This window comes from Hemiscyllium ocellatum, chromosome 24 (assembly GCF_020745735.1).
Source record: "Hemiscyllium ocellatum isolate sHemOce1 chromosome 24, sHemOce1.pat.X.cur, whole genome shotgun sequence".
In the NCBI taxonomy this organism is placed as follows: domain Eukaryota; kingdom Metazoa; phylum Chordata; class Chondrichthyes; order Orectolobiformes; family Hemiscylliidae; genus Hemiscyllium; species Hemiscyllium ocellatum.
In genome coordinates, this window is record NC_083424.1 from 25,551,763 (window position 1) to 25,579,337 (window position 27,575).

At 40.7% G+C, this 27,575-nt stretch overlaps 1 protein-coding gene across 2 annotated transcripts in view; it reads right to left on the reverse strand.

The window, feature by feature from the left end:
* LOC132827109 (rasGAP-activating-like protein 1) overlaps window positions 1-27,575 on the reverse strand; it is a 267,843-nt gene that overhangs the window by 56,274 nt on the left and 183,994 nt on the right. For both annotated transcript variants that reach the window (XM_060843598.1, XM_060843597.1), the window contains exons 12-13: window positions 18,977-19,041; window positions 6,248-6,360 (exon numbers count right to left, since the gene is read on the reverse strand). In XM_060843598.1, coding sequence (XP_060699581.1) covers window positions 6,248-6,360; window positions 18,977-19,041 — 178 coding nt within the window. The remainder of the gene's footprint in view (window positions 1-6,247; window positions 6,361-18,976; window positions 19,042-27,575) is intronic.

Below are 27,575 nucleotides of genomic sequence, written 5' to 3' on the forward strand. Positions count from 1 at the left end.
TCATTACTGAACCCCTAACTCTGACAATAAAATTCAGTGAAGATAATAAACAGCCAGTCTATGCTGATTGTTGATAACTAAGTTGTATGGCAATGACATTGAGAAAACTACAAATTAATTCAGAATGTGGGTAGGAAGGAATCATAGATACTGTTTATCACTGAAATATATAAGTAGTGGTAGATCAGCTGTAAAATTGGGAATAATACGCTGTATGCAATTAAATGAAGATGTACTAAGAAATTGATGGAACTGTAAACAGTAACTATATAGAGTAAATATTGATTTTGTGTGGCAGTAATTTAAATCATTATTTGTCAGATGTCAGACTATTTGCAAGATACATAAATGGACAATTCCCTAGGTGCCAGCAATTCTTTGCTACCTTATTCGAACATAAGAACATGTGACTTAGAAGCAGGAGTAAGCCATTTGGCCCCTCCAGCCTGCTCTGCCATTCAATAAGATTGTGGCTGATCAGTTTCACTTACCAGTTCAGCCCCAGTAACCTTTGACTCCTTTGTTAGCCAAGAACCTATTGTAAAGGCCATAGGGATGCCACGCCCATCCAAATCCACCCCACTATCCCTGGATTTGCAACACAGTGATCTAAGTCAGTCCATTACACTCAAAATTGTTCAACTGTTCCAACCCAATCTTTACAAATAACAGATCTTGGGCACTAAGTTTATAACTTAAACAAAAATTGCCAATTTATCATTAATAATGTAATTTAAGAATGCAGATGAACAACCAAATAATCTATTAATGTTTATCTATGATTGAAGCCCTCTTCTTCCTTGAATATAAATCCCCATTCACATACAGACAAAATAACTTTTATTTTGTTTTTGTATCATAATTTGCCAGTTTGATAACTGTTTCAAGAATGAATTCCATGCCTTCATAAAATCCTTTGATAATGGGTTGTATTACAGGCATATAGGCCTGCTTATCTTGTTTGATTCTTAAGTGACCAGTCAAAACAAGCAGTTTCTGTAGACCTCTGGAGGCCTTTTACTTATTTCTTACAGACTGTGTTTCTGCTTTCATAATTTTCCACAAGGCAATAACTAGAGGGACCAAAACAAAAAACAACTTCCCAGTTCAGCAGCTTCGAAGGCAAAACGACCTCCTCCCCAAAAACCCAGTCGCAGCAAGCTCACTCTTTGTTTTTTTTTCTTTCTTTTTCAATGTTCTCTGTGATTGACTGTCCGTCCTTGTTTGACTGATTCAACATTCAATCCCATGCTGACGTTGAGCATCACAACATCACAGTGCCGAAACATCTACAGCATCCTTCGAGCAGCAATTAACCTTCGTTACCTTTCCAGGCCAGTTCCCAACAGCAAACATCAGTCTTTTGTTCCCTTTTTAAAACAAACTGATGTTCAAAGTTCAATTCTCAACTGTAACTCACAGTTCCAAACCAAAAATGAGAAAAGTAAAATAAAAATAATGGTGGTTTCGACACCACTAATGTATAAATCTATAGGTGGGATGGTCAGATGGACTGAATGGTGTTAAATAAAATTTAATCTAGAAAAATGTGAGGTAATGCATTTTGGGAGGACTAACTAGACAAAAGAGTAAGTAGAGTTGAGGATTATCAGATCAGCCATGAGCATATTGAATGGTACAGCAGACCTGATGGGCTGAATGGCCATTTGATACTATATCTATGGTCTTTTCAATGAAGGTGGAGCTGGATATCATCGGTGTACATGTAGAATTTGACACTGCGATTTCAGATTATGTCTGAGATAGGCAACTTGTGGATGAAAAATAGTGGAGGATCATGGATGAACGTTTCCCTAGTAGCTTTAAGTTTATGTCAGTTAATCCTGCACATTCTAGGAAATGAGCATGGTCCTTTCAGGTCACTATTCACACCTTTTTGTTGCTCTTCATGATTCCTGTCTCCTACGGTTATGCTTCTTCCTTTTGTCTCATTTCTCCTTCTGGGTTCCATTTAATGGAGACAAGATTCAAATTCTCTAAAAGTAACAGGGGAAACTTGTCACTCCTGAAGTGGACCTATCACTGATGACCAGAATGTCCACATGGTTAAAGAGTTTAGCCCTTTTGATGTTCAAGTTGAGAGACTGTATTATACATAATGGGCCCAGAGTTCCACTACTGAAACAACAGATAGATTGAGTGCTGTTCCGCCCAGTTTTACCTAGCATTAAAGACGAAGAGTTCCAGAATTTGCAGGAGTTCCAAAATTCAATATCAGAAAGTAACTTAGCACCTACAAAGAGTCAGTTGGGTTGACAGGGACAAGATGGGCCAAATGACCCATTTCTGCAATGTGCATTTCTACAGTTTATGGCTCTAAATGAAAAACTTAAAATTAGTTTGGTGTGGAGAGGGGGTGCATGAATGCTCTTCTGAGATCCACAGTTAGGCTACTGCTATCCTTGAAGCCACTGTCAATCATTCCATTCTTGTGCCCCAAGCTTGGAACTGGCCAGGATGGTGGCCCCTAAAATTGCTTAGCTCAGCAGTTGTTGCCATGGTAGCAAGACCCTGGACTTCCCTTGGCACCATCTGTTCAGGCACATAAATGGTTAAAATCGAGTCCTTCAAATTGCCAGTTCTCTTCACAGATACAGATAATTAAGGTCCTTTACCTTCCTTTCTTTCGTTTTGGATTTTTAGCATCTATCATCGTATTTGCTTCCTATTTTTACTCTGTACTTTAAAAATTGATATTTCATCCATACACAACATAAGCGTACACAACATACACAACATAACTGTGAGAAGGTCAGGGGAAGCCTACACTTAAAATCAAAATATTAAACAACTGTTCAGCATTTGAAGATATATTTCAAATCCAAACAATCAAATTGGAATGTTGCAGGTGTTTAAACTGCATCACTGTGGAAAAGAGAAACTTGAATTTACGTCAAATTCAATATTAGCATGTAACTTAGCAACTGCAAAGAGTTAGTTGTACATAGTTAAATGATTACCTACTGAACAGTTTTATTAGCTGCACCTAAAATATTCTATTCTTAGAGTAATTAACTCGTAACATGTTATGTCTTCTAAGGAAGACCTTTCTTTGAATAAAATGCACTTTTTAAAAATGTATCCTTAAGTCAGATATTGAGACCACTGCAATTCGTAACTCGACAAAACATTGGTAAAAATGTGCGTCATGAGTTATTTATGTTGATTATTAAGTTCATGTGGAAGTAATAGGCTTAACTACAGGATATTTGTGAAGCTGCACAGTTAAATGTCATTTACCCAGCTTCACAAGACAAATACATTTTGTGGCGACAGGAGTTTACAAAGATTTCTGTCACTAAAGTGCTCACCATTTAACATCAGTAACCTAGAAACTATTTTATTTTATCTCTGAATGACTTTGTGCATTTATATCTCATTTCAAATGTTTCAAAACATACTCAACAATGATTAATTTAATAGTGGAACAACCTAGGTCCAACATGTATGTTTGCTGGGACATTGCTAAATTGGTCATTCCCACTTTCAAAATAGGCTTACAAATGTAAATGAGAAACCAAACATTTGTTTCAGTTCCTCATCAAATATGATTGATGAGCAAAGTTTGGTCACTGGCAGGACTGGACTGGATATTGGAATTTTGTATAGAAATATTGACTGACTAACAGATATCCCAATCTCGATTGGACACAATAACCAATATCTTCAAGAGAGGATGGAAAGGAGAGAATAGATAAAAGAAGTGAGTAAGGGACTGAGACTCATTATGGTGATCTTACTATGAAAATCAGGAGGGAAAGGTAATAGGCAAACAATTTTATTTTATCCACTTAATATTAACATTTAACTCAAAATTATTTGGGCAGCACGGTGGCACAGTGGTTAGCACTGCTGCCTCACAGCACCAGGGACCTGGGTTCAATTCCCGCCTCAGGCGAGTGACTGTGTGGAGTTTGCACATTCTCCCCGTGTCTGCGTGGGTTTCCTCCGGGTGCTCCGGTTTCCTCCCACAGTCCAAAGATGTGCGGGTCAGGTGAATTGGCCATGCTAAATTGCCCGTAGTGTTAGGTAAGGGGTATATGTAGGGGTATGGGTGGGTTGCGCTTCGGCGGGTCGGTGTGGACTTGTTGGGCCGAAGGGCCTGTTTCCACACTGTAAGTAATCTAATCTAATCTATTCCAGTGTGTTCTGAGATGAATGATTAATGGCTAAATACTGGTGATATTGAAAGATCAACAATGGATGTGGGAATTGTTCTATAAGAGTGTAAATGCCTGAAGGGGTTAATGCTGAGGTGTGCCTTAAGCACCTCCTATTTTGATAATGTCATATCAGCAGAGTGAGGGAACAGTTGAGATGCTGAAACAGTAAGACCTACCATCCAGCAAGCCAAATCTTATTCAAGACAAAAGACTTGTTTGATTCCCAAGTTTTTGTCGCTCACATTATACCTAACAGGTCCTATGGATCCCTAATATGAAAAAGAACAGTGACAGCAAATCTACCTCGCGAGCAATAGTACAGAAACCTCATGTAACATGATGGGCAGAAGTGAGGATTATTCTTACAGGAACTTGCTGCACCCTCCTAACATTTCCAAGCTGATGCTGCAGCATTGTTTTTGCTGCCACACTGCATTTTTTTTCACAAAGCACATTCCAACCAGTGCCAATTGGCAATGTATTTCTAACTGGAAAATCTTCAATAATGCACATTCATTTTTCATGTCCACACAACATTAGATCTATAGCTCACTTGGCTGAATAGCCACTTTGTGATGCAGAATAACGCCACCTGTGTGAGCTCAATTCCTGCAATCACTGAGGTTACAAAGAAACACTTCCCTTCTCAACCTCTCCCCTCACCTGAGTCATGGTGACTCTCAGTTAAACCACCACCAGTTGTTTCTCTCTCACTCTTTCTCATGAGCAAACAGCCCTATGGTCTGGTAGAACTATGGCGACTTCACATTTATCTTCAATCTTGTATTCTTTGCTCTGTTCTATTACCCTCTGCACTTTGTATGGAATGATCTGTACTGCATGCAAAATTGTTGCTGCCAAGATGTAAACTGAGGAAATATTACTGAGGAATTTCTCTGGCTATGGCATTTACGTAGGCTGCAGTGCGATCTAACCCAGTAAAAGATATGTGTGTCACCTCACCCCACCCTATTCTCTTTGACCTTTATGTCCATCTATGATCTGCCTGTGCTCATTGCTGCACTGGAGCTGCACACTACCTTTCTTTACCTGGTTTCATCATCATCTCTGGACTTGGGAGCATGAAACAAAGCAATTACATAGAATTGGCAACCTATGTCTTATATATATGACTTCTATTTCTTTAATGCATCTCGTTGTACCTCCCATTTCATACACTGATATTCTTCATGCCATTTGACCTTCTCCCTTCTCATTTTAATGTTTTGGTATGTGGAAATATGTGCCAAGATCTGATTGAATAGCAGAATAGAGGTGGGTGTGTGTGTGCTGATTCCTGTGCAGAAAAAACAAACCGTACCAAAACTGTTCTTTATTGATATCTTTCTCGTTAAGCAGCTTGGATGTTTTGCTATATGAAATCTACAATACAAAGATATGTTCTGTTGTTGTGTTTGCATGCATATTCCTGTTGCCTTTAATATTGTTCTGTTCCTTTCTCATCATCTGATAATCTTCCAGGTTTAACAAGAAATGTCAGCCCCTAAAATAGTATTACTTGATGCAAATTTGCTCGCTGGGCTGGAAGATTCATTTTCAGAATGTTAGGACAGGCAAAACAGAGACACACACGAGAATTCCTAGAAGCATGGTATTCCAACCAGAACTCTATCAACAAACACATTGACTTCGACCCTGCTTACCACCCTCTGAGAGAAAGAACAGGAAATGACATCACAATAGGAAATTACATCACCAACCCAAGGCAACCCAAACACATAAATAGAAGGGGGGGTCACGAACATGAGTGCTTCATCAGAGGCTCACTGAGGATGTTACCTAGCAAGGGGTTGGAACATCTGAAAACGAACCTTCCAGAACTTCAACCTGAGTTACAAATCTTCTCAAAATTCACTAATATTACTTGACTTGCTGAGTATTTCCATTGTTTCTGTTTGAGTCCCAAAATCTGTAGTTTCTTTTAGGGCAAACCAGTGTCCTCAAGTAATTTTAACAAGTTAACGGCTTTGGAGATCAAATGCAGGAGTCAGGAGAAAGGTAAGCAGGTAGGTCGCAAGATCACAGCTATATAATATTCATACCTTGTTTTGTTAAGGTCAATTTTACAAGGGTCCAGTTCAATGTATTTCTTTTCATCAAAAATGCGGTTAATAACTTGCCTCAGCACCTCATGTAAATATGGCATTCCAACCAGCTGTAAGAAATGAGAACCATCATCCAAATCAGGCATGGCACGAAGATGTTGTAACAGTATTAGGTCATTTCAGTAGGCAGTTGAGTCAACCACATTGCTCTATATTTGGAGTCACACTTATAAATAACATTAGTAGATGAGATTTTAACAACAATTGATTAGTTTCATGGCCGCCATAACTGAGCATTATAATTCCAGGCTTACTATTGGAAGTTACATTCCACCAGCTGCTATTGTAGAATTTGAACTCATGGCCGTACAGCATTAGTTTGCTCCTTTGAATTATCAGGCAGCTGAGATCACAGTGCCATCATCTCCTTGGTAACTACAAATGACTAAAATATTTAATTAAAATTAGGGTCAAGATGTGAAATATAATCCTTTTAGCCATATACTAGAATAAGAATATAAATAAATGAAATTAAATATTGTGTGCTGATTCCTTCATAAGGAATGTCTTAAATGTTGAAACAGAAAACTTTCTGCATCCAAATTTCAGTTTCCACACGCAGTATTAATATCTTGTACTTTAATCCACAAATCAGGGGATCAATTGTAAGTTTCCAGGCAGGAACTTTAGTAATACATTACACTGTTCTACTTTTAGCTGTTTTGAACTAACATTTCAGAAATTATTGTTTCTCTCTTTTTAACCAGAACAGACAGCAATGACTCATGCTTTTAATTAAGTTTTACTGTGGGGGGGCTTTGAAGGCATCTTCTAAACCGATGAACAATTGACTTGCCAGAATTAATTTAAACGTATTAGGCAACCTCTATATATACACCACTATAAAAATGCAAATCATTTCTCTCTCTCCCTCTATAGTAAATAGTCAGGAGAATTCATGGCCTGTTTCTCATCTATTTCCATAATCACGCTTTCTTTCACCACTTGTCCTAGGGTGAGGCATGAACCTAAGGCTTTTAGATAAGAGGTAGGGGTGCTATTTAACAAACCACAAGACCTCTTGTTGTTGTGATTATTATTATCATCTAACACTTTTCCCAAGAAGAAAACATCCTAATGTTATTCTCAGAGGCACAAGTAAAGTCATCAATTGACATTAAACTGTTAAGATATATTTAGATCTGTATAGTTCCATTCCATTTAAATATTGTTATGCATATTGATGAATATTTAATAATATGACTATAATCTAATGCTGCCATTAAAAATGTAAATCCCAAGTGAGCCAGTAACCTGGTTTCCTCACATGAAAGTGACAAAAAAGGACAAACATTAGAGATGTTATTATGGCAGGGAGACCTAATATTACTGAGAGTTCCTTTACCATGCAATTAGTCATTCCAAGGCCAAAACTTAGATCTATACTGTTTGCATTTAGCATATTGTCATCATGTCCTGATCCAGTATGTAACTGGGGAACTCAAGACAGATGGAGTTTAATTTGGATAAATGCGAGGTATTGCATGTTGGTAAGACAAACAATGGAAGGACTTACAAAGTTAATGGCAGGGTCCTGCGGAGAGTTGTCTAACAGAAAAGACCCAGGGCTTTAGAACATCGAACAGTACAGCACAGAACAGGCCCTTCAGCCCACAATGTTGTGCTGACCACTGATCCTCATGTATGCACTCTCAAATTTCTGTGACCATATGCATGTCCAGTAGACTCTTAAATGTCCCCAATGACCTTGCTTCCACAACTGCTGCTGGCAACGCATTCCATGCTCTCACAACTCTCTGTGTAAAGAACCCGCCTCTGACATCCCCTCTATACTTTCCTCCAACCAGGTTAAAACTATGACCCCTCGTGTTAGTCATTTCTGCCCTGGAAAATAGTCTCTGGCTCTCGACTCTATCTATGCCTCTCATTATCTTGTATACCTCAATTAGGTCCCCTCTCCTCCTCTTTTTCTCCAATGAAAAAAGTCCGAGCACAGTCAACCTCCCTTCATAAGATAAGCCCTGCAGTCCAGGCAGCATACTGGTAAACTTCCTCTGAACCCTCTCCAAAGCATCCACATCTTTCCTATAATAGGGCGACCAGAACAGGATGCAGTATTCCAAGTGCAGTCTAACCAAAGTGTTTTAGAGCTGCAACAAGATCTCACGACTCTTAAACTCAAACCCCCTATTAATGAAAGACAAAACACCATATGCTTTCTTAACAACCCTGTCCACTTGGGTGGCCATTTTAAGGGATCTATGTATCTGCACACCAAGATCCCTCTGTTCCTCCATACTGCCAAGAATCCTATCCTTTATCCTGTACTCAGCTTTCAAATTCGACCTTCCAAAATGCATCGCCCCACATTTATCCAGGTTGAACTCCAACTGCCACCTCTCAGCCCATCTCTACATCCTGTCAATGTCCCGCTGTAGCCTACAACAGCCCTCTATATTGTCAACGCCACCTCCAACCTTTGTGTCATCTGCAAACTTGCTGACCCATCCTTCAATCCCCTCATCCAAGTCATTAATAAAAATTACAAACAGTAGAGGCCCAAGGACAGATCCCTGTGGAACACCACTCAACACAGACTTCCAGGCAGAATATTTTCCATCTACTACCATTCGCTGTCTTCTGTTGGCCAGCCAATTCTGTATCCAGACAGCTAGGTTCCCCTGTATCCCATTCCTCCTGACCTTTTGAATGAGCCTACCATGGGGAACCTTATCAAATGGTTCATAGTTCTTTGAAAATGGAGGGTCAGGTAGATAGGGTGGTGGAGAAGACATTTGGTGTGCTTGCCTTTGTTGGAGAGAGCATTGAGTATAGAAGTTGAGACATCATGTTGCGGCTGTACAGGACATTAGTGAGGCCACCTTTGGTGTACAGGACATTAGTGAGGCCACTACTGTGTGCAGTTCTGGCCTCCCTGCTATAGGAAGGATGTTATTAAATTGGAAAGGGTGCAGAAAAGATTTGTAAGGATGTTACTGGGACTGGAAGATTTAGATAGCCTGGGACTTGTTTCCCTAGAGCATAGGGAGTTAAAGGAAGATATTATAGAGGTTTATAAAATCATGAGGGGCATACATAAGGGGAAGAGCAAAGGTCTTTTCCTAGGCTAGGGGTGTTCAAAACTAAAGGGCTTAATTTTAAAGTGAGAGGGGAAAGATTTAAAAGGGACTTGAAGGACAACTTTTTCACACAGAGTATGTGTGTGTAAATGGAATGAATTGCCAGAGGAAGTGGTCGATGCAGGTACAGTTACAACATTTAAAAGACATTTGGACAGGCACATGAATAGGAAATGTTTAGAGGACTATGGGCCAAACGCAGGCAAATAAGATTAGTTTAGTTTGGGAAACCAGGTTGGCATGGACGAGTTGGACCCGAAGGGTCTGTTTCCATGCTGTATGACATTAATAACAACCCTGAAATCTGTTCTTACTGTAAATACATAATGTTTCTCTTTCAGTCATATTGGGAGAAAATATGGCTTGAACATGTTAAGAGATTTTGAGATCTCATTCCTCACTTACATTTTTGAGAATTCTGCAGCATTAAAGATTGGAACATATGTTTGTTCTCCTTCTGACATTTATGGAAAACATTCATAAAGATCATGTGAAGTTGGAGATAAAACATCAACACTAGATGACACCACCCCCCAACCACATAGTGTATAAAAGGGTAATGATAATTCGTTACCCCCAGTTTTGGTCCGACTCCTCCAGACTCATTTAATCTTTAATGAATCCAAATTAAGATGATGTGGAGGTGTAGGTGTTGGACTGGGGTGGATATAGGTATAGCCCAACTGGTTTGTCTGAAATTACAAGCTTTCAGAGCAGTGCTCCTTTCTCAGGTGAAGTCTTCACCTAACAAAGGAGCAACACTCAGAAAGCTTGTGTGTCTATAACCTGGTGTTGTGTGACTTCCAATAAATTAAGATGCAAATATGGAAATATTATTCTTCTGGTGGCAGGATATAACCTACATAATGATTTTTGCATTGCTGTTACTGTATGGATATGTACATCAGCCATTCTGATGGCTTAAATGCAATTTGAATAAAAGTGAGGGTTACCATTACACTGCAGGAAATCTGATAGCAGCCTCAGGTGTATATATGTTCAGTTAATTACTAAATTCTGATAAGATACCATGCGCTTGGGGCCTCTTGTCATGTAATAGTAGAAGGGGAGGAAGCAGGCAATGCAGGGATCCCCTGTGATCGTTCCCCTCAACAATTGTATACCGCTTTGGATACTGTCGGGAGGGACAGCCTAGCAGGGGTAAGCTGCAGTGACCGGGTCTCTGGCATGAGGTCCGGCTCTGAGGCCCTGAAGGGAAAGGGGGAGAGGAGGAGAGTGCTAGTTATAGGAGACTCTATAGTTAGAGGGACAGACAGGCGGTTCTGTGGACATGGGCGAGACTCTCGGATGGTTTGTTGCCTCCCGGGTGCCAGGGTCCGAGACGTCTCGGACCGTGTCTTCAGAATCCTTAAGGGGGAGGGTGTGCAGCCAGAAGTCGTAGTGCACATTGGCACCAACAACATAGGTAGGAAGAGGGGTGGGGAGGTCATTCAGGAGCTCAGGGAGTTATGCTGGAAGCTAAAAGCTAGGATGGACAGAGTCGTCATCTCTGTGTTGTTGCCGGTGCCACGTGACAGTGAGGCAAGGAATAGGGAGAGAGTGCAGTTGAACACGTGGCTGCAGGGATGGTGTAGGAGGGACGGCTTCAGGTATTTGGACAATTGAACTGCATTCTGGGGAAGGTGGGACCTGTACAAGTAGGACGGGTCGCACCTGAACCAGAAGGGCACCAATATCCTGGGAGGTAGGTTTGCTAGCACTCTTCGGGGGGGTTTAAACTAATTTGGCAGAGGGATGGGATCCGGACTTGTAGTCCAGCAAGTAAGCTAGCTGTTTGTCAGGATGTCCAAGAATGTAGGGAGGCTGTGGAGAAGGTAGCACTGACAGGGAATACTTGCGGACACAGAGATGGACTCAAGTGTGTATACTTCAACGCAAAGAGTATCAGAAATAAGGTGGGTGAACTTAAGGCATGGATCGGTACTTAAGACTACGATGTTGTGGCTATCACGGAAACATGGATAGAAGAGGGACAGGAATGGTTGTTGGAGGTTCCTGGTTACAGATGGCTTAAATGCAATTTGAATAAGATTAGGGGAGGGTGGTTAAAAAAAAGGAGGGGGGGTGGCATTGCTAATTAGAAATGGTATAACGGCTGCAGAAAGGCAGTTTGAGAGGGATCTGCCTTTGGAGGTAGTATGGGCTGAAGTCAGAAATAGGAAAGGAGCAGTCACCTTGTTGGGTGTTTATTATGGGCCCCCCAATATCAGTAGAGATGTGGAGAAACAGATTGGGAAACAGATTTTGGAAAGGTGCAGAGGCCACAGGGTAGTAGTCATGGGCAATTTCAACTTCCCAAATATTGATTGGAAGCTCTTTAGATCAAGTAGATTGGACGGGGCGGTGTTTGTGCAGTGTGTCCAGGAAGCTTTTCTAACTCAGTATGTAAATTGTCTGACCAGAGGGGAGGCCATATTGGATTTGGTAACGAACCGGGACAAGTGATGGGCTTGTTAGTGGGTGAGCATTTTGGTGATGGTGACCACAATTCTGTGACTTTCACCTTGGTTACGGAAAGAGATAGGTGCACACAACAGGGTAGGTTTTACAATTGGGGAAAGGGTAAATACGATGATGCAAGACAGGATCTGAGGAGCATAAATTGGGAGCATAGGCTGTCAGGGAAGGATGTCATTGAAATGTGGAACTTTTTCAAGGAGCAGATACGACGTGTCCTTGATATGTATGTACCTGTCAGGCAGGAAAGAGATGGTCGTGTGAGGGAACCTTGGTTGACAAGGGAGGTTGAATGTCTTGTAAGGAGGAAGAAGGAGGCTTAAATAAGGTTGAGGAAACAAGGTTCAGACAGAGCGTTGAAGGGATACAGGATAGCCAGGAGGGAGCTAAAGAAAGGGATAAGGAAAGCTAAGAGAGGGCATGAAAAATCTTTGGTGGGTAGGATCAAGGATAACCCCAAGGCCTTTTATGCGTATGTGAGAAACATGAGAATGACGAAAACGAGGATAGGTCCGATCAAGGACAGTAGTGGGAGACTGTGTATTGAGTCAGAAGAGATAGGAGAGGTCTTGAATGAGTACTTTTCTTCAGTATTTACAAATGAGAGGGACCGTATTGTTGAAGAGGAGAGTATGAAACGGACCGGTAAGCTAGAGGAGATACTTATTAGGAAGGAAGATGTGTTGGCATTTTGAAAAACTTGAGGATAGACAAATCCCCCGGGCCTGACGGGATATATCCTAGGATTATGTGGGAAGCAAGAGAGGAAATTGCAGAACCGTTGGCAATGATCTTTTCGTCTTCACTGTCAATGGGGGTGGTGCCAAGGGACAGGAGAGTGGCGAATGTTGTGCCCCTGTTCAAAAAAGGGAATAGGAATAACGCTGGGAATTACAGGCCAGTTAGTCTTACTTCGGTGGTAGGCAAAGTAATGGAAAGGGTACTGAGGGATAGGATTTATGAGTATCTGGAAAGACACTGCTTGATTAGGGACAGCCAGCATGGATTTGTGAGGGGTAGGTCTTGCCTTACAAGTCTTATTGAATTCTTTGAGGAGGTGACCAAGTATGTGGATGAGGGTAGAGCTGTGGATGTAGTGTACATGCATTTTAGTAAGGCATTTGATAAGGTTCCCCATGGTAGGCTTATGCGGAAAGTCAGGAGGCATGGGATAGTGGGAAGTTTGGCCAGTTGGATAGAGAACTGGCTAACCGGTCAAAGTCAGAGAGTGGTGCTAGATGGTAAATATTCAGCCTGGAGCTCAGTTACAAGTGGAGTTCCGCAGGGATCAGTTCTGGGTCCTCTGCTGTTTGTAATTTTTATTAATGACTTGGAAGAGGGAGTTGAATGGTGGGTCAGTAAATTTGCAGACGATACGAAGATTGGTGGAGTTGTGGATAGTGGGGAGGGCTGTTGTCGGCTGCAAAGGAATTTAGATATGATGCAGAGCTGGGCTGAGGAATGGCAGATGGAGTTCAACCCTGTCAAGTGTGAGATTGTCCTTCCAAAATGGACAATCAGAGGGACTGAATTCAAGAGTCGTGAGGTGATGTTGCAGCTGTACAGGACTTTGGTTAGGCCACATTTGGAGTACTGTGTGCAGTTCTGGTCGCCTCACTTTAGGAAAGATGTGGAAGCTTTGGAGAGGGTGCAGAGAAGATTTACCAGGATGTTGCCTGGAATGGAGAATAGGTCGTACGAGGACAGTTTGAGAGTTCTCGGCCTTTTCTCGTTGGAACGGCGAAGGATGAGGGGTGACTTGATAGAGGTTTATAAGATGATCAGAGGAATAGATAGAGTAGACAGTCAGAAACTTTTTCCCTGGGTACAACAGAGTATTACAAAGGGACATAAATTTAAGGTGAAGGGTGGAAGGTATAGGGGAGATGTCAGGGGTGGGTTCTTTACCCAGAGAGTGGTGGGGGGATGGAATGCGCTGCCTGTGGCAGTGGTAGAGTCAGAATCATTGACGACCTTTAAGCGGCAATTGGATAGGTACATGGATGGGTGCTTAATCTAGGATAGATGTTCGGCACAACATCGTGGGCCGAAGGGCCTGTTCTGTGCTGTATTGTTCTATGTTCTATGTTCTATGTTCTATGGAAGGACAAATAAGAATGCGGAATACAGGGTTAACGGTAGGGTTCTTAGTCAGGTAGAGGAGCAGAGGGATCTTGGGGTCTATGTTCATACATCTTTGAAAGTTGCCACTCAGGTGGATAGAGCTTGTAAGAAGGCCTATGGTGTATTAGCGTTCATTAGTAGAGGGATTGAATTCAAGAGTTGTGAGGTGATGTTGCAGCTGGATAGGACCTTGGTAAGGCCACATTTGGAGTACTGTGTGCAGTTCTGGTCACCTCATTTTAAGAAAGATGTAGAAGCTTTGGAGAGGGTGCAGAGGAGATTTACCAGGATATTGCCTGGAATGGAGAATAGGTCGTACGAGGATAGGTTGAGAGTGCTAGGCCTTTTCTCACTGGAACGGCGAAGGATGAGGGGTGACTTGATAGAGGTTTATAAGATGATCAGGGAATAGATAGAGTAGACAGTCAGAGACTTTTTCCCCGAGCACAACAGAGTGTTACAAGGGGACATAAATTTAAGGTGAAAGGTGGAAGGTATAGGGGGGATGTCAGGGGTAGGTTCTTTACCCAGAGAGTAGTGGGGGCATGGAATGCACTGCCTGTGGGAGTGGCAGAGTCAGAATCATTGGTGACCTTTAAGTGGCAATTGCATAGGTACATGGATAGGTGCTTAAGCTAGGACAACATCGTGGGCCAAAGGGCCTGTTCTGTGCTGTATTGTTCTATGTTCTTTGTTTCCCTACCCCTGGACTAAGAGACATGGGTTCAAGTTTCATCCGCCACAGAAGCATGTAATAACATCGCTGAGCAGGTAGATTTGAAAAATAGGTTAAATTTTTAAAAACATATACTCTTCCACAGGCTCATAGACAAACTGCATCACATCAGAAACTGCTATACAAGTTGGGGTTGGTGCATTCAACTACTGTAATTGAGTATTTAACAGTGGTAAATGATAATTACCATTCAACAACGTCTATTTACCTGAAAGAATTAAATTATGACATTGCGCTTCCTCCATAGATAACAAAAAAACTTTTAAAATTTCTCAGATTGTCTGTCATTTCTTTCTTAGCCTACCAGAATTTCCCAATCTTTATTGTACTTCCTGTACATTACTGAAATCTAATTTATGTTTCCCCACTTATACTTCTCAGTTTGCACTCTGAGGAACCCTCATGGGGACGCACAATCTAATTGGTTCAAGAACCTCTCTGCTGCTTGTCCCACTTGCACACACCACAGATCCCCTTTAGAGGCTTCACCCCACGAAATACCAAGAATAAAAGTGGATAAATCCCCAGGACTTGATCAGGTGTACCCGAGAACTCTATGGGAAGCTAGGGAAGTGATTGCTGGCCCTCTTGCTGAGATATTTGTATCATTGGTAGTCACAGCTGAGGTGCCGGAAGACTGGAGGTTGGCAAACGTGGTGACACTGTTTAAGAAAGATGGTAAGGACAAGCCGAAGAACTATAGATCGGTGAGCCTAATGTCGGTGGTGGGCAAGTTGTTGAGGGATTCCTGAGGGACAGGATGTACATGTATTTGGAAAGGCAAGGACTGATTAGGGATGGTCAACATGTATGTGGGAAATCATGTCTCACAAACTTGATTGAGGTTTTTGAAGAATTAACTAAGAGGACTGATGAGGGCAGAGCAGTAGACATGATCTATATGGATTTAGTAAGGCGTTTGACAAGGTTCACCATGGGGGACTGGTTAGCAAGGTTAGATCTCATGGAATACAGGGAGAACTAGCCATTTGTATACAGAACTGGCTCAAAGGTAGAAGACAGAGGGTTGTGGTGGAGAGTTGTCTTTCAGACTGGAGGCCTGTGACCAGTGAAATGCCATAAGGATCGGTGCTGGGTCCACTACTTTTCATCATTTATATAAATGATTTGGATATGAACATTGGAGGTATAGTAGTAAGTTTGCAGATGACACCAAAATTGGAGGCGTGATGGACAGCGAAGAAGGTTACTTCAGATTACAACGGGATCTTGATCAGATGGGCCAATGGGCTGAGAAGTGGCAGATGGAGTTTAGTTTAGATAAATGTGAGGTGCTGCATTCTGGGAAAGCAAATCTTAACAGGACTTATACACTTAATGGTAAGGTCCTAGGGAGTGTTGCTGAACAAAGAGACCTTGAAATGCAGGTTCATAGCTCCTTGAAAGTAGAGTTGCAGCTACATAGGATAGTGAAGAAGGTGTTTGGGATGCTTTCTTTTATTGGTCAGAGTATTGAGTACACAAGTTGGGAGGTCATGTTGTGACTGGAAAGGACATTGGTTAGGCGACTGTTGAAATACTGCATGCAATTCTGGTCTCCTTCCTGTTGGAAGGATGTAATGAAACTTGAAAGGGTTCAGAAAAGATTTACAAGGATGTTGCCAGGCTTGGAGGATTTGAGCTATAGGGAGATGTTGAATAGGCTGTGGCTGTTTTCCCTGGAGCATCGGAGGCTGAGGGGATGACTTTATCGAGGTTTATAAAATCATGAGGAGCATGGATAGGATAAATAGACAAAGTATTTTCCCTGAGGTTGGGGAGTCCTGAACTGAGGGCATAGGTTTAGTGTGAGAGGGGAAAGATATAGAAGACACCTAAGGGGCAACCTTTTCACGCAGAGGGTGGTATATGTTTGGAATGAGATGCCAGAGGAAGTGGTGGAGGCTGGTACAATTGCAACATTTAAAAGGCATCTGGATAGGTATAGCAATAGGTAGGGTTTGGAGGGATATGGGCTGGATGTTGGCACATGGGACTAAATTGGGTTGGGATGTCTGGTTGGCATGGACGAATTGGATCAAAGGGTCTGTTACCGTGCTGTACATATCTGTGACTCTATGACTCTACAAGTATATATTAATACCTTGATATTGAAATGAAACGCCTTTCAGCATTTTATCAACTTTGTATCCTCTCAAGCACATGTAATTAATAATCACCTATGAGGGGAGGTGATGGCCCAATGTTATCATCACTAGACAGTTAGTTCTGAGGACCTGGGTTTGAAATTCAGCATTGCTATGGTGATATTTGGATTCAATAACGTACTGGAATTATTAATGACCATGGAGCAATTGCCCAGGAAAGAACAATACCTGGTTCACTAATGGCCTTTTGGAAGGAAATCCTTTATCCTGGTCTCACCTACATATGACTCCAGACCCAAAGCAATGTGGTTGGTTCTTAACTGCCCTCTGGGCAATGAACACTGGCCTTGTCAGCGATGCTCACATTCCACGAATGTGGAAACAAGAATATTAAAAAGTGATGCCAAATGCCTCCACAATCATAATTCTGATTAATTCATTACAGCTAAATACTGCCAAACATGGGAGTCATAGAATCGCTGACTTATAGTTACTTTGGATAATCTATCTTCTTATTGGTTGGCAAGTCGGTGCCATGGCATCGTATATTTTAAAATCGCTTCTAAACTTGAGAAATAATCAGATGGTTGTGAAAGTTGGAAAAACATGTCTCGGGAACTGGTTGAGCAGAGATCATTGTATCTTTTAAAAGAATAAAAATGATAACAGGCTAAGGAGAGAAGGCAAGGCAACGAGATTGGTTTGGATTGCTCTAGTTCTGCTGAATTATCACTTCTTTTGTTAAAACTTCCATCATTCTACATATCCTCTTGTACAGTAGAGTACGGACATTCTTGGTTCCAGTTAGAAACAATCTGACAGCAAAACAAGATTGAACTGAAAAGATCATCTGCAGAGGTCAATAGCACCTCTTTGAGTAGTTGGAGACAATGTTCTTCATTATTATATCCATATGAAATATGGGCATTTTGACATTCATGCGAAAACCCATTGGGTTGGATTTTGCACTCAGTGGTGAAGGAAGGACACTCACCATTCATGGACCTTTCTGCTGAAAGGATGATGGAAGAAGTAACTGTCAAATGATGTAACAGAAACTGTCAACAAGAAATAATATATGTATATTCCTTTAATATTTAGTAAAACTAAAAGGAGGATAAGTGTGGCACTAATTGGTTCGCATTTTCAAAGAGCAGGAATTTTGGATTGAATGATTTTTTTATTGTGTTGTAGAATCTCTGTAGTCCCCATATCCAAAAACTTAAATCTTTAAAATAAATGCATTGCACTTATCACAAACTTTATTGAATGAATAAATTCTGATTGTCCTTAATTAACTCATTCATTTCTGTGTATTCACTCATTTAATCTCCAGTTATGAGTTGCCCACAATAGATTCTTAATTAAAGACTTAACTCAGTGCCTCAGTTTAATCTTTTTTCCCTTCATAAGTGAAGATGCTAGTTTGGCAAGTCTCCAATTCTCCAGCAACATTTGTCGTGTCTGAGGATGAATTTCCTCTCTGTCCTCCTTCAAAAGCCTTCCGGGTGAATTACATTAGGTCCAGATGATTTATACAGCTCAGGGTTTGCTGTTTTATTAACAGTACATCTATACTCTTTAGGCTGCTGAGAAGTGACGACTGTAGTGCACAATATTTCATGTTTTTCCAAGACACTGGTGAACATTCTTCAATAAATCCGAGGTTCCATCTCTTTCTGAAAGCTTAGGGTCTGCTTCTATTTAAGTAAGGCATCTAGAATTCTTAATTTTCTTTAGATGCCACATTCCAGAAAACTAGTGGAGTTTGTTCAAGCATTTATTTTACTCCACAGACAACCGAAGACCTGAGAATAATGAATTTCCTGGTGTGTTAGATTAGCTAGTAAATTCATTCTCACAGTAAGAAAATCAAGAAGGATGTTATTCCTTCCAAATGAGTGATTGAAATTGAACTAGGGATGAGAAGTTAATCTCCAGGATTTGCAGATTTCCTTCTTAAAACTCACAACTTGCAGACAATAACAACTTAAAGTAAATGAAAGGGCAATATCACAAGTGTCTGTGACATAATAATTTGATCACTCAATGTCACAAGTTTGCAAGATCAACATGGAGACATTAGAAAACAGTTGTTCGAGAACTTAAAACCACTTACCTTCATAAACTGTTCCATAGCCTTTGAAGCCAAAGAATTGGATCTGAAAAGAGTGTTCGGATCAGCTGTGTAAAACAGTAAAAACATTGCTTAGTAAACTAAATATCAAATCTTTCAATGTACAGCAGCCTGCCTACTTCTGAAAAGAATTTAGTACTTTTTATAATATCTTGTCCATTGACCACATTTGATACAATCAGGGGACTCGACTGAGGTCTGCAAAATCATGAAGGGTATAGACAGGGTGGATAGAGATAAGCTTTTTCCCAGGTTGAGGGATTCAATAATGAGAGGTCACACATTCAAGGTGAGAGGAGAAATGTTGAAGGGGGATACACGCAGAAAGTATTTTACAGAGAGGGTGGTAGGTGCCTGGAACACGTTGCCGCAGAGGTAGTAGAGGCAGGCACAATAGATTCATTTAAGGTGCGTCTGGACCGATGCATGAGTAGGTGTGGAGCGGGGGGTTCCAGATCCTTAGGAATTGGGCGATAGGCGTAGACAGTGGATTTGGATCGGCACAGGCTTGCAGGCTAAAGGACCTGTTCCTGGGCTGTAAATTTTCTTTGTTCTTTGGTAGGAATAGATGTAATTATCGAGCAATATAAATTGGTAGATGGATAGAAAATTGAAAATCATCTCAGCATTTTATTATCTTTGCATCCTTTTGAATACATGTAATTGATAATTAGCTGTGAATTTTCTAAACACCTCCACAGTCATAATTTCATGAACTTCTGAGTCAAACATATTGTTAGCACTGCCAGTTCAATTAAACTCTTCTCTCCAGCAAAAGAAAACTTAAGATGAATGTGGGTTAGAGCCAAGAAGAGATTCAAAACTGTGTGCCTACAGCTTTGAATAACGCAGGCAAGCGACATTCCAACAGCTTCAGACTAGTTTTGAGTGATTATGAATTCACCCAAACCCATTCTTCAATCAGGTCATATCAACCTGTGACCCTTGAAATGTGAATGAGTCAAGCAATCCAGAATCAATTTCAATTCTGAACAGGGGCTGGAACCTGCTCCTGCTGGTGCTCACACCTGGAACCTGGAAGACTTTGACTGTCAGGTGTCACCTGACTGCTACGAGTCAGCTGCTTGACAGTTTCCAATGGCGGGTAGTGGCTGCCCATTGGGGAAGAATGAAAATGAGAAATGGGGAGGAGTTTTTGACAGGAGTCAACCTATGGATGCAGACCTTTCTTAAAGAAACCCCACTGCTTCTCAGGGACTCCAACTGGGAAAATTCCTTTCAACCACCTTCCATCGCTTTACTGACATTTTGGCAGCTTTAACTGGAACAAATATGTCACCATAGGCAAGTCATTCGAGAACAGCACAAACTTCCATATGGGTTTCATGTACAACATTTGCAGGACTTAACACTAACACCAGAATTATTGGTGTGTCGCAAAGCTGGTCCTTTTCTCAAGAATATGATCTTTTCTCAAGGGGTCGTAAAACACTCCAGGCTCTGAATCAGCTGGGTTGGAACAGAGATGAGAAAGGTATTGGGAGGCCTTGTTGTTTATACATAAATAGATGAGACTTTAGGCCACAGCTTTGATATTTTAGAAGTAATCTGTACAATGAAAGGGAAGTAGTCAGTTCTAAAAGCTGAAGTCTTGTTTGAGTCAGTTCAGCAGTGGACTGAGTGGAAACAGGCTGCTGGCCTCTCTCCTTCTGCTCTTCTAACTTCAACTGGTAAGCCTCTGTTTCATTTATGTGCAACAGTTCCAATAAACAAACTCTTTAAACACAATATATTTTTCAGAACAGCATACTACAGTCTAGTTTGGATAGACTGAGTTCTGTGGGTATTCTACATTCTGTTCCTTGTGTTTCATTCCGTAATTTTGTGAATAAATTTTTGTCTGTTTTTAAAACCTGGTAGTCAACCTGTCTAACTTACTCTGGGTGATTTTGACTGTACACTTACTGAAACAAACTGCAAAGTTATGGTTTGGGCCACCTGCTCAAGAATGTTTTGAGTCGTCTGGCCTAGTCCATAACAGGTATTAAAAATTACAGATCATCCAGAAATAGAACAGTTACACTTTATGGACAAAGTCACTGGTTATGGAGTTTAAATTGTCCCATAAATTTCCACTCTACCACAAAAGCCAATGACGGAATCATTTCCAGTTCAACAATGTAACACTTCTGGGTGATCCAAGATAAAAAGCCAATGCAGTTTTACTGTAAGAGAACTTTACATGCAATTTCTCTGCTCTATCGTATAACACACATTGAGACAGAAAGTGATAAAATGAATGACTGACGTGGGTATCTGCTACTAATCTGGTTAAATGCATTAACAGTCAGAAAGTGAACATATAATAAGGTATAAAAGGAATCTGCCACCTTCTAATGGGAAAGCCTTCGTCTCTCCAAAATCCATAATCCTATGATTTTGTAATATTTCAACATTACCCCTCAATAAACATCATTTGAACAGATTATCTGTTATTATCACATGGCTGTTTGAGAGTTATTCTTTTCAAATTGGCTATTGTATTTTCTACATCACATCTGACAACAGTTTGACAAAACTTTTATCTGTTTTGTGCTTTGGGATGTGCTAAGATCACACAAGAAGCTATAAAAATGCAAGATTTCATTCTGTTTCTTTATCTAGCCTTTTACTGCATTTTTGAAGAAAATCTTGCATCACTGGTGAAACTTGTGCCACACTTTATCTAGTGAAGGAAACCTTAGTTTTCTACTGTCATTTGTCATAGATAGAAAGAGGATAGCTGTTCGTGAGCACTCACTCACTGATCAATACGTTCACAGATATGGATCAATGTTAAATTTCCACAGTGCTTAAATTAGCTTTTAATCTTTGTCCAATGCTAATGGACATCAACAGGGCTGTTCAAATTGTTTGCAGAAGTGACCCACCAGATCACAGCCAATCCCAGCACTTGTTAGTGTGTCACTTTCAAATCCTGCAGTAGTCACCAAATTATGTCATTGTCACTCGTCAGATCAATATATTTAGTTACAGTCTGTTTAGGGTTCAGTAACCTTGCTTTTTACAGGAAAAGCATAACAATCCATTAACAGAATGGTTTTTGAATGAACAATACACCTCAATATACAAATTTAGTAATCCAAACTACTATATATATACTCAATTTATATTCTAGCACTTAATTAGAATTAACTTGAGGTAACATAAAAACTATAGTGAAACACCATGCAGAGTACATGAAATAGCAAGTGTAGCCAAGACAGGTCCCACAGATTCTTCAGAAAACTGTGTATATTTGTGACACTATGGGTCATCAAAGCACATTAAAGTTTATAAGGGACGTCTGTTTTTCACTGTTGAAGACCTTGCTTTGGAATCAAGAGGGTTTTTGTGGTACAGTGATAGTGTATCTAGCTCTGCAGCCAGAAAGCCTGGGGACAAATCCCCATCTACCCCAGAGATGTATCACAATATATATGAATAGGTCCATTAATAATACTTATCTTTCTATGAAACAGACTGCTCACAGTTTGGCTGTTCATTCTCCCAACTGAGACTCGATTCTGGGAATTGAATTCAAGTATCTAGTCACAGGCAGAATTTCAGCCTCGCAAAAGCTTCTAGTTTCACCAAGTTGGCACTGACCCTGGATTTTTTTCTGAGTTCGAATTTTGTTCAGTTGCACCCATCTATTACTGTTTTTGAGCCTTTGACTCACTTTCTGCTGCAATGAACTATTAAAGACTCATAACTTCATCTGAACCTAACTCCAACATTTACTAATTCCTAGAACTTCTTCCTAAGTCCTGCCTGTGCAGAGCTATCCAACTGTTCTTGAACTCTGCCTAAGTCGAAGAGCATCAGGATGAAGGGCTTATGCCCAAAACGTTGATTCTCCTGCTCCTCAGATGCTGCCTTACCGGCTGTGCGCTTACCAGCACCACACTCTTCGACTCTGATTTCCATTATCTGCAGTCCTCACTTCCTCCTAATTCTACCTGAGTCCCAAGTACATGGAACAAGTTTATATTTGATTGCTCTTTCAGCAATCCAGCTGAACAAGGAGTGAACTTCAGTCTGTCTATTCCAAATCCAAATATCTGACCTGGGAACTGTTCTTCAGTGATCCCTGAACTAGGTTGAGTGATTTACTCAAAATAGTGCAAGATGTCCTGCACCTACTGTTTGACAGAAAACAAATGTAGCGACTTTTTGAAAGTGTCGGTTTGCTGAATGTGGCAAGTTCCACAGGTTGCTGTTTTACATAGTACAAAATAAATGCAAAAAAAGGGATATCATCACCACCACGATATGGTAATATTAACTTTATAACACATGAACTAGACATTGGATTATATCTAAATCCAATTTAGTAATCCAGGTGTGATGACAAGGATGAGATGCTGAGTCAGGGGGATGTGGTTGGACTGGAATCCAGAAGCCTAAGTTAATGCTCTGGGGACATGGTTCAAATCTGAAATGCCACCATGTTATCTGAAATAAACCTGAAGTATAAAGCTAGTCTAAGTGATAGTAACCATGGTAATTATCATAATTGCTATAAAAACCCATTTCATTCACTACTGTTCACAATAGGAGGAAATCAATCATCCCTGTCAGGTGTGGCTTAAATATGACTGCAGATCAATAGCAATGTGGTGAACTTATAACATCCCTCTGAAGTGGGCTAGTAAGCCATTCAGCCATAATCAAGCTTGGGCAACAAATGCTGGTCTTGCCAGCGATGCCCCCTTCCCACGAAAGAATAAAGAAAATCACACTGCACAACATCTAATGCGGATAATGGAAGGGGACCACAGCAAATTAGTTTTTCTGACTTATTAGGTGAGTGCCAACATTTTGTAATGTTGGCTATTGGTGCAGGTATGGCAGCTGCATTATTGGCCAGCTGGGACTCCAGCCAAGGCCAGGAGAGGAAAAGGTAGATATACAATCAAGATGATAGCCGGCAACAAGCTGCAGTTGTAAGATGGAGCCACAGGAGGACTCCTGATCACCAATTAGAGAGACAAAAGATACTAAACCTGCTTGCTGAATGACAGAACCTGGTTATCCCTTTATCAACTCAGCACCTGAAAACACTGACTCCAACCATCCATGGCACATACCAGGGTCACTTGCAGGCCAATTAGGCAGTGGCTAATTCCATAGACAAATCTGGGGATAACCCCAATTCAGAAACATGGCCTGGATGCTATAGAGTGACCTTATCCAATATGGTATGTGGCGCATTTCTAGCAGAGACCAGAGACAGTGTGCATGCCACCCACCATCTGCCACATTTAGACAGCCACAATACACTTTTAAGATAGACAACAGGTTCAAATTTCTAGGCCACAGATTCTGTATTTGCACACATGCCATAGATAGTTAAACTGGGGTACTTGTGTTTATTGTGAATGTATTTTAATGGAGCATAACTATAAAACAAGTACTGAAATGTGAGGTGGTGTCAAGGTTAATGCAGTGCAGGCACTTGTGTTCTTTTTTATTGCAGAGCTTTCGTAATGTACATTAATTTATACCATTATAATTTTTGCTGTGGTTTGACAGACAGTTAGAAATGTGATGATAAGTGGTGCACTTGGGATCTCCTCTCTCAGGCAGTATGGATTATGCAAATTTGGTTAATTTTTAAAAGATGGAAACAGGTTATCAGGAGAAAAATCAGAAACTTGGTCAACATTTGCTTGCTGTATATACTCGAGTAATAGTCAAATTGTTTTGATTACATTTTAAGGTTAAACTTATAGGGTCGACTCTTACATGGATACTACATGGGACTGAATTCTTGTCAAAATTCATACCATACTATTAGCAGAAATCCAACTGATCTCTAAATGAATAAGGGAAAGAGCAATGAATTATGGTAATTCTGAAAACCCAGAGTGGAACACCACAGCCAGCAGACTGGAAGGCAGGGAGCGGTGCCAAATAACCAGCAGATTGGAAAGCTGGAATGGGATGTGACGGCCGGCACACCGACTCAAACGTTCATCTGTTATCTGGGAATAACTAGGATCAACTTTTATACAAGGTAGCTGGAACATTCCAGATTATTTAGCCAAAAATAGGGGGTTGACTTTTACATGAGGTCAACTATTACTTGAGTATATGTGGTACATGATTTACATCAGATTTAATCCAATGTTTATCACAGAAATAGAAACTAAGCCACAGCCTCAAGACACTTCACAAGCAACAAATCAATCTCAAAATAGTTGTTACATAGACACATGTGGAAGAAACACTGATGCAGCATTGTTACATAGAATTGTTACAGCACAGGAGAAGAATGTTCACTCCATTGTGTCCATGCTAACTTCCTGTAAGATCAACTCAGCAAGTCCCCACTTCCTCTCTTCTAGAGCTACAGATTATTTTTCTCTTCAGGTAACCATCCAATTTTCTTCTCAAGGCCTCAATTGAATTTGCCTCCACCAGTTTGTGGCAGCAATTCCAGATCCCACAAACAAGGTTCCCCTCATATTACAGGCAGACTTCTGGATGGCTTTGTAAGAAAGGAAGCTCTGCCTGTGTGAGTGAGCACCCTGGCGTCACCCTGAGCAGAGGACCCACTTAATCAGTCTTAGATCGGGCATTCTGATGGCATGTCCCATCTTTCTTAGCATGTGCAAGATTATGCAGAACCTTTTACAAGAGTTCATTTGAGAACAAAAGGAAATGTTTCAAAATCATTTGTTTCAAAGCCATAAGATGGCATATGGGATACTTGCCCTCATTAGTCAAGGCTTTGAATAAAAGAGCAAAGGAGTTATGATAAAGCTATATTTAATGTTGGCTGGGCTACAGCTAGAGTAATATGTGCAGTTCTGGTCATCACACTATAGAAAGAATGTGATTGTACTAGAAAAGGTACAAGGAGATTCACCAGGATGTTGCCCAAGCTGGGTTGACTCACCTTTAAAAAATTAGACTGGAGTTGTTTTCCTTAGAGCATTAAAAGCTAAGGGTAGGTCCGATTGAAGTGTACAAAGTTAAGGAGGGCATACACAAGATAGATTTGGAGAAGTATATATCCTTAGTGTTGGGGGGGGGGGGGTGTCAATGACCAAGGGAGACAGATTTAAGGTAAGTATCAGGAGGTTTAGAGGGGGTTGACGTAAAATCTTTTCATCCAGAGGGGATTGTGAGAATCTAGAGCACACTGCCTGAAAGGGTGGTAGATCCAGAAGCCCCCAAGAACTACCTGTATTTAGATGAACACTTGAACCACTATAGCATAAAATTCTACAGGCCAAGTACTGGAAGATGGAAGTAGAATAGATGAATGTTTGATGATCAGCATGTACATGATGGGCCAAATGGCCTCTTGCCATACTGTGAAACCTCTGTGACTATTTCAATGCCTCCATGAAAATTCAACACAAGAAATAGATGCCTAGTCATTATGAAAATTATATTCTATTATCAAGAGCAGTGTCAAGATCTTCCAATCAACTGCAATCACAGAGACACGATGGATTGTCAATGATAATATCCATTCATATACGGAGTAGGGTATGGGTGGAAGGTGAGGGAGATTAGAGTAGAAAGTGATCTAAACATTGGAGATCCATTGTCTCAGGCCTTCCTTTGTGATCCATGTATGGTCATTCCAGTTAACCCACGAATGGTTGCTTGTACACATTGAAAAGTCACATTAGCACCAGCTTGAGAGGTGTATAATACCCGTACCTACAATGCCCCTGCTTCCGGACACACTTCAGGATATTAAAAAATATCAAAGAACTGTAGATGCTGGAAATCAGAAAAAAAAACAGAAATTGCCAGAAAGACTCAGCAGAATGTGATCTATTGACCGAAGTGTAGCAAGGTGAGCAGTGAAGCCTGTCTCAAAATCATTTTACCTATTTCAGCAGCATGTTAAACTTGAACAGGAGGGCACAAGGTCTTTCTGACAACAGTTTGAACATTTGTAAGAAGCATTTGGAGCTCAGGATCGATGCTATTGTGGACTCTGCTGTTCCATAGGATTAAAAATCACACAACACCAGGTTATAGTCCAACAGGTTTAAGTGGAAGCACACTAGCTTTCCAATTAAACCTGTTGGACTATAACCTGGTGTTGTGTGATTTTTAACTTTGTACACCCCAGTCCAACACATGCATCTCCAAATCATTCCATAGGATATTTGCTCTATTTAATCTAGTTCATAAGAAATATTGCTCTTGGTTGTTTCTCAATCTTCAATTTCTTAAAAGTGTTCCAAATAATGGAATGAAATTGATGACTGTTTTCAATATCACATATATATTTTAGGGGACAGATTCAGTTTGGATAGAAATTATATTCTGCCCTTTGGAAATATGAACAACCCTAACAGGTTCACCTGTAGCAAGATCAGAATCAATCTCTGCTGTTTGTCAACCTGAACTCAGCAGCAGCATCATAAATTGATCACTGCCTGGAATTCCTATCAGAGGGATTTCATTCAATAGCAGCCGATCACATTTTCCCTTATTGACACCAAGGAAAGCCCTTTCACTTCTTTAGCAGGATCTGAGTGCAAATGGTCTGTCTGTTTCCATGGTAAAGGGAACTTCATCACTGCTAATTAATGAAATGCTCAGT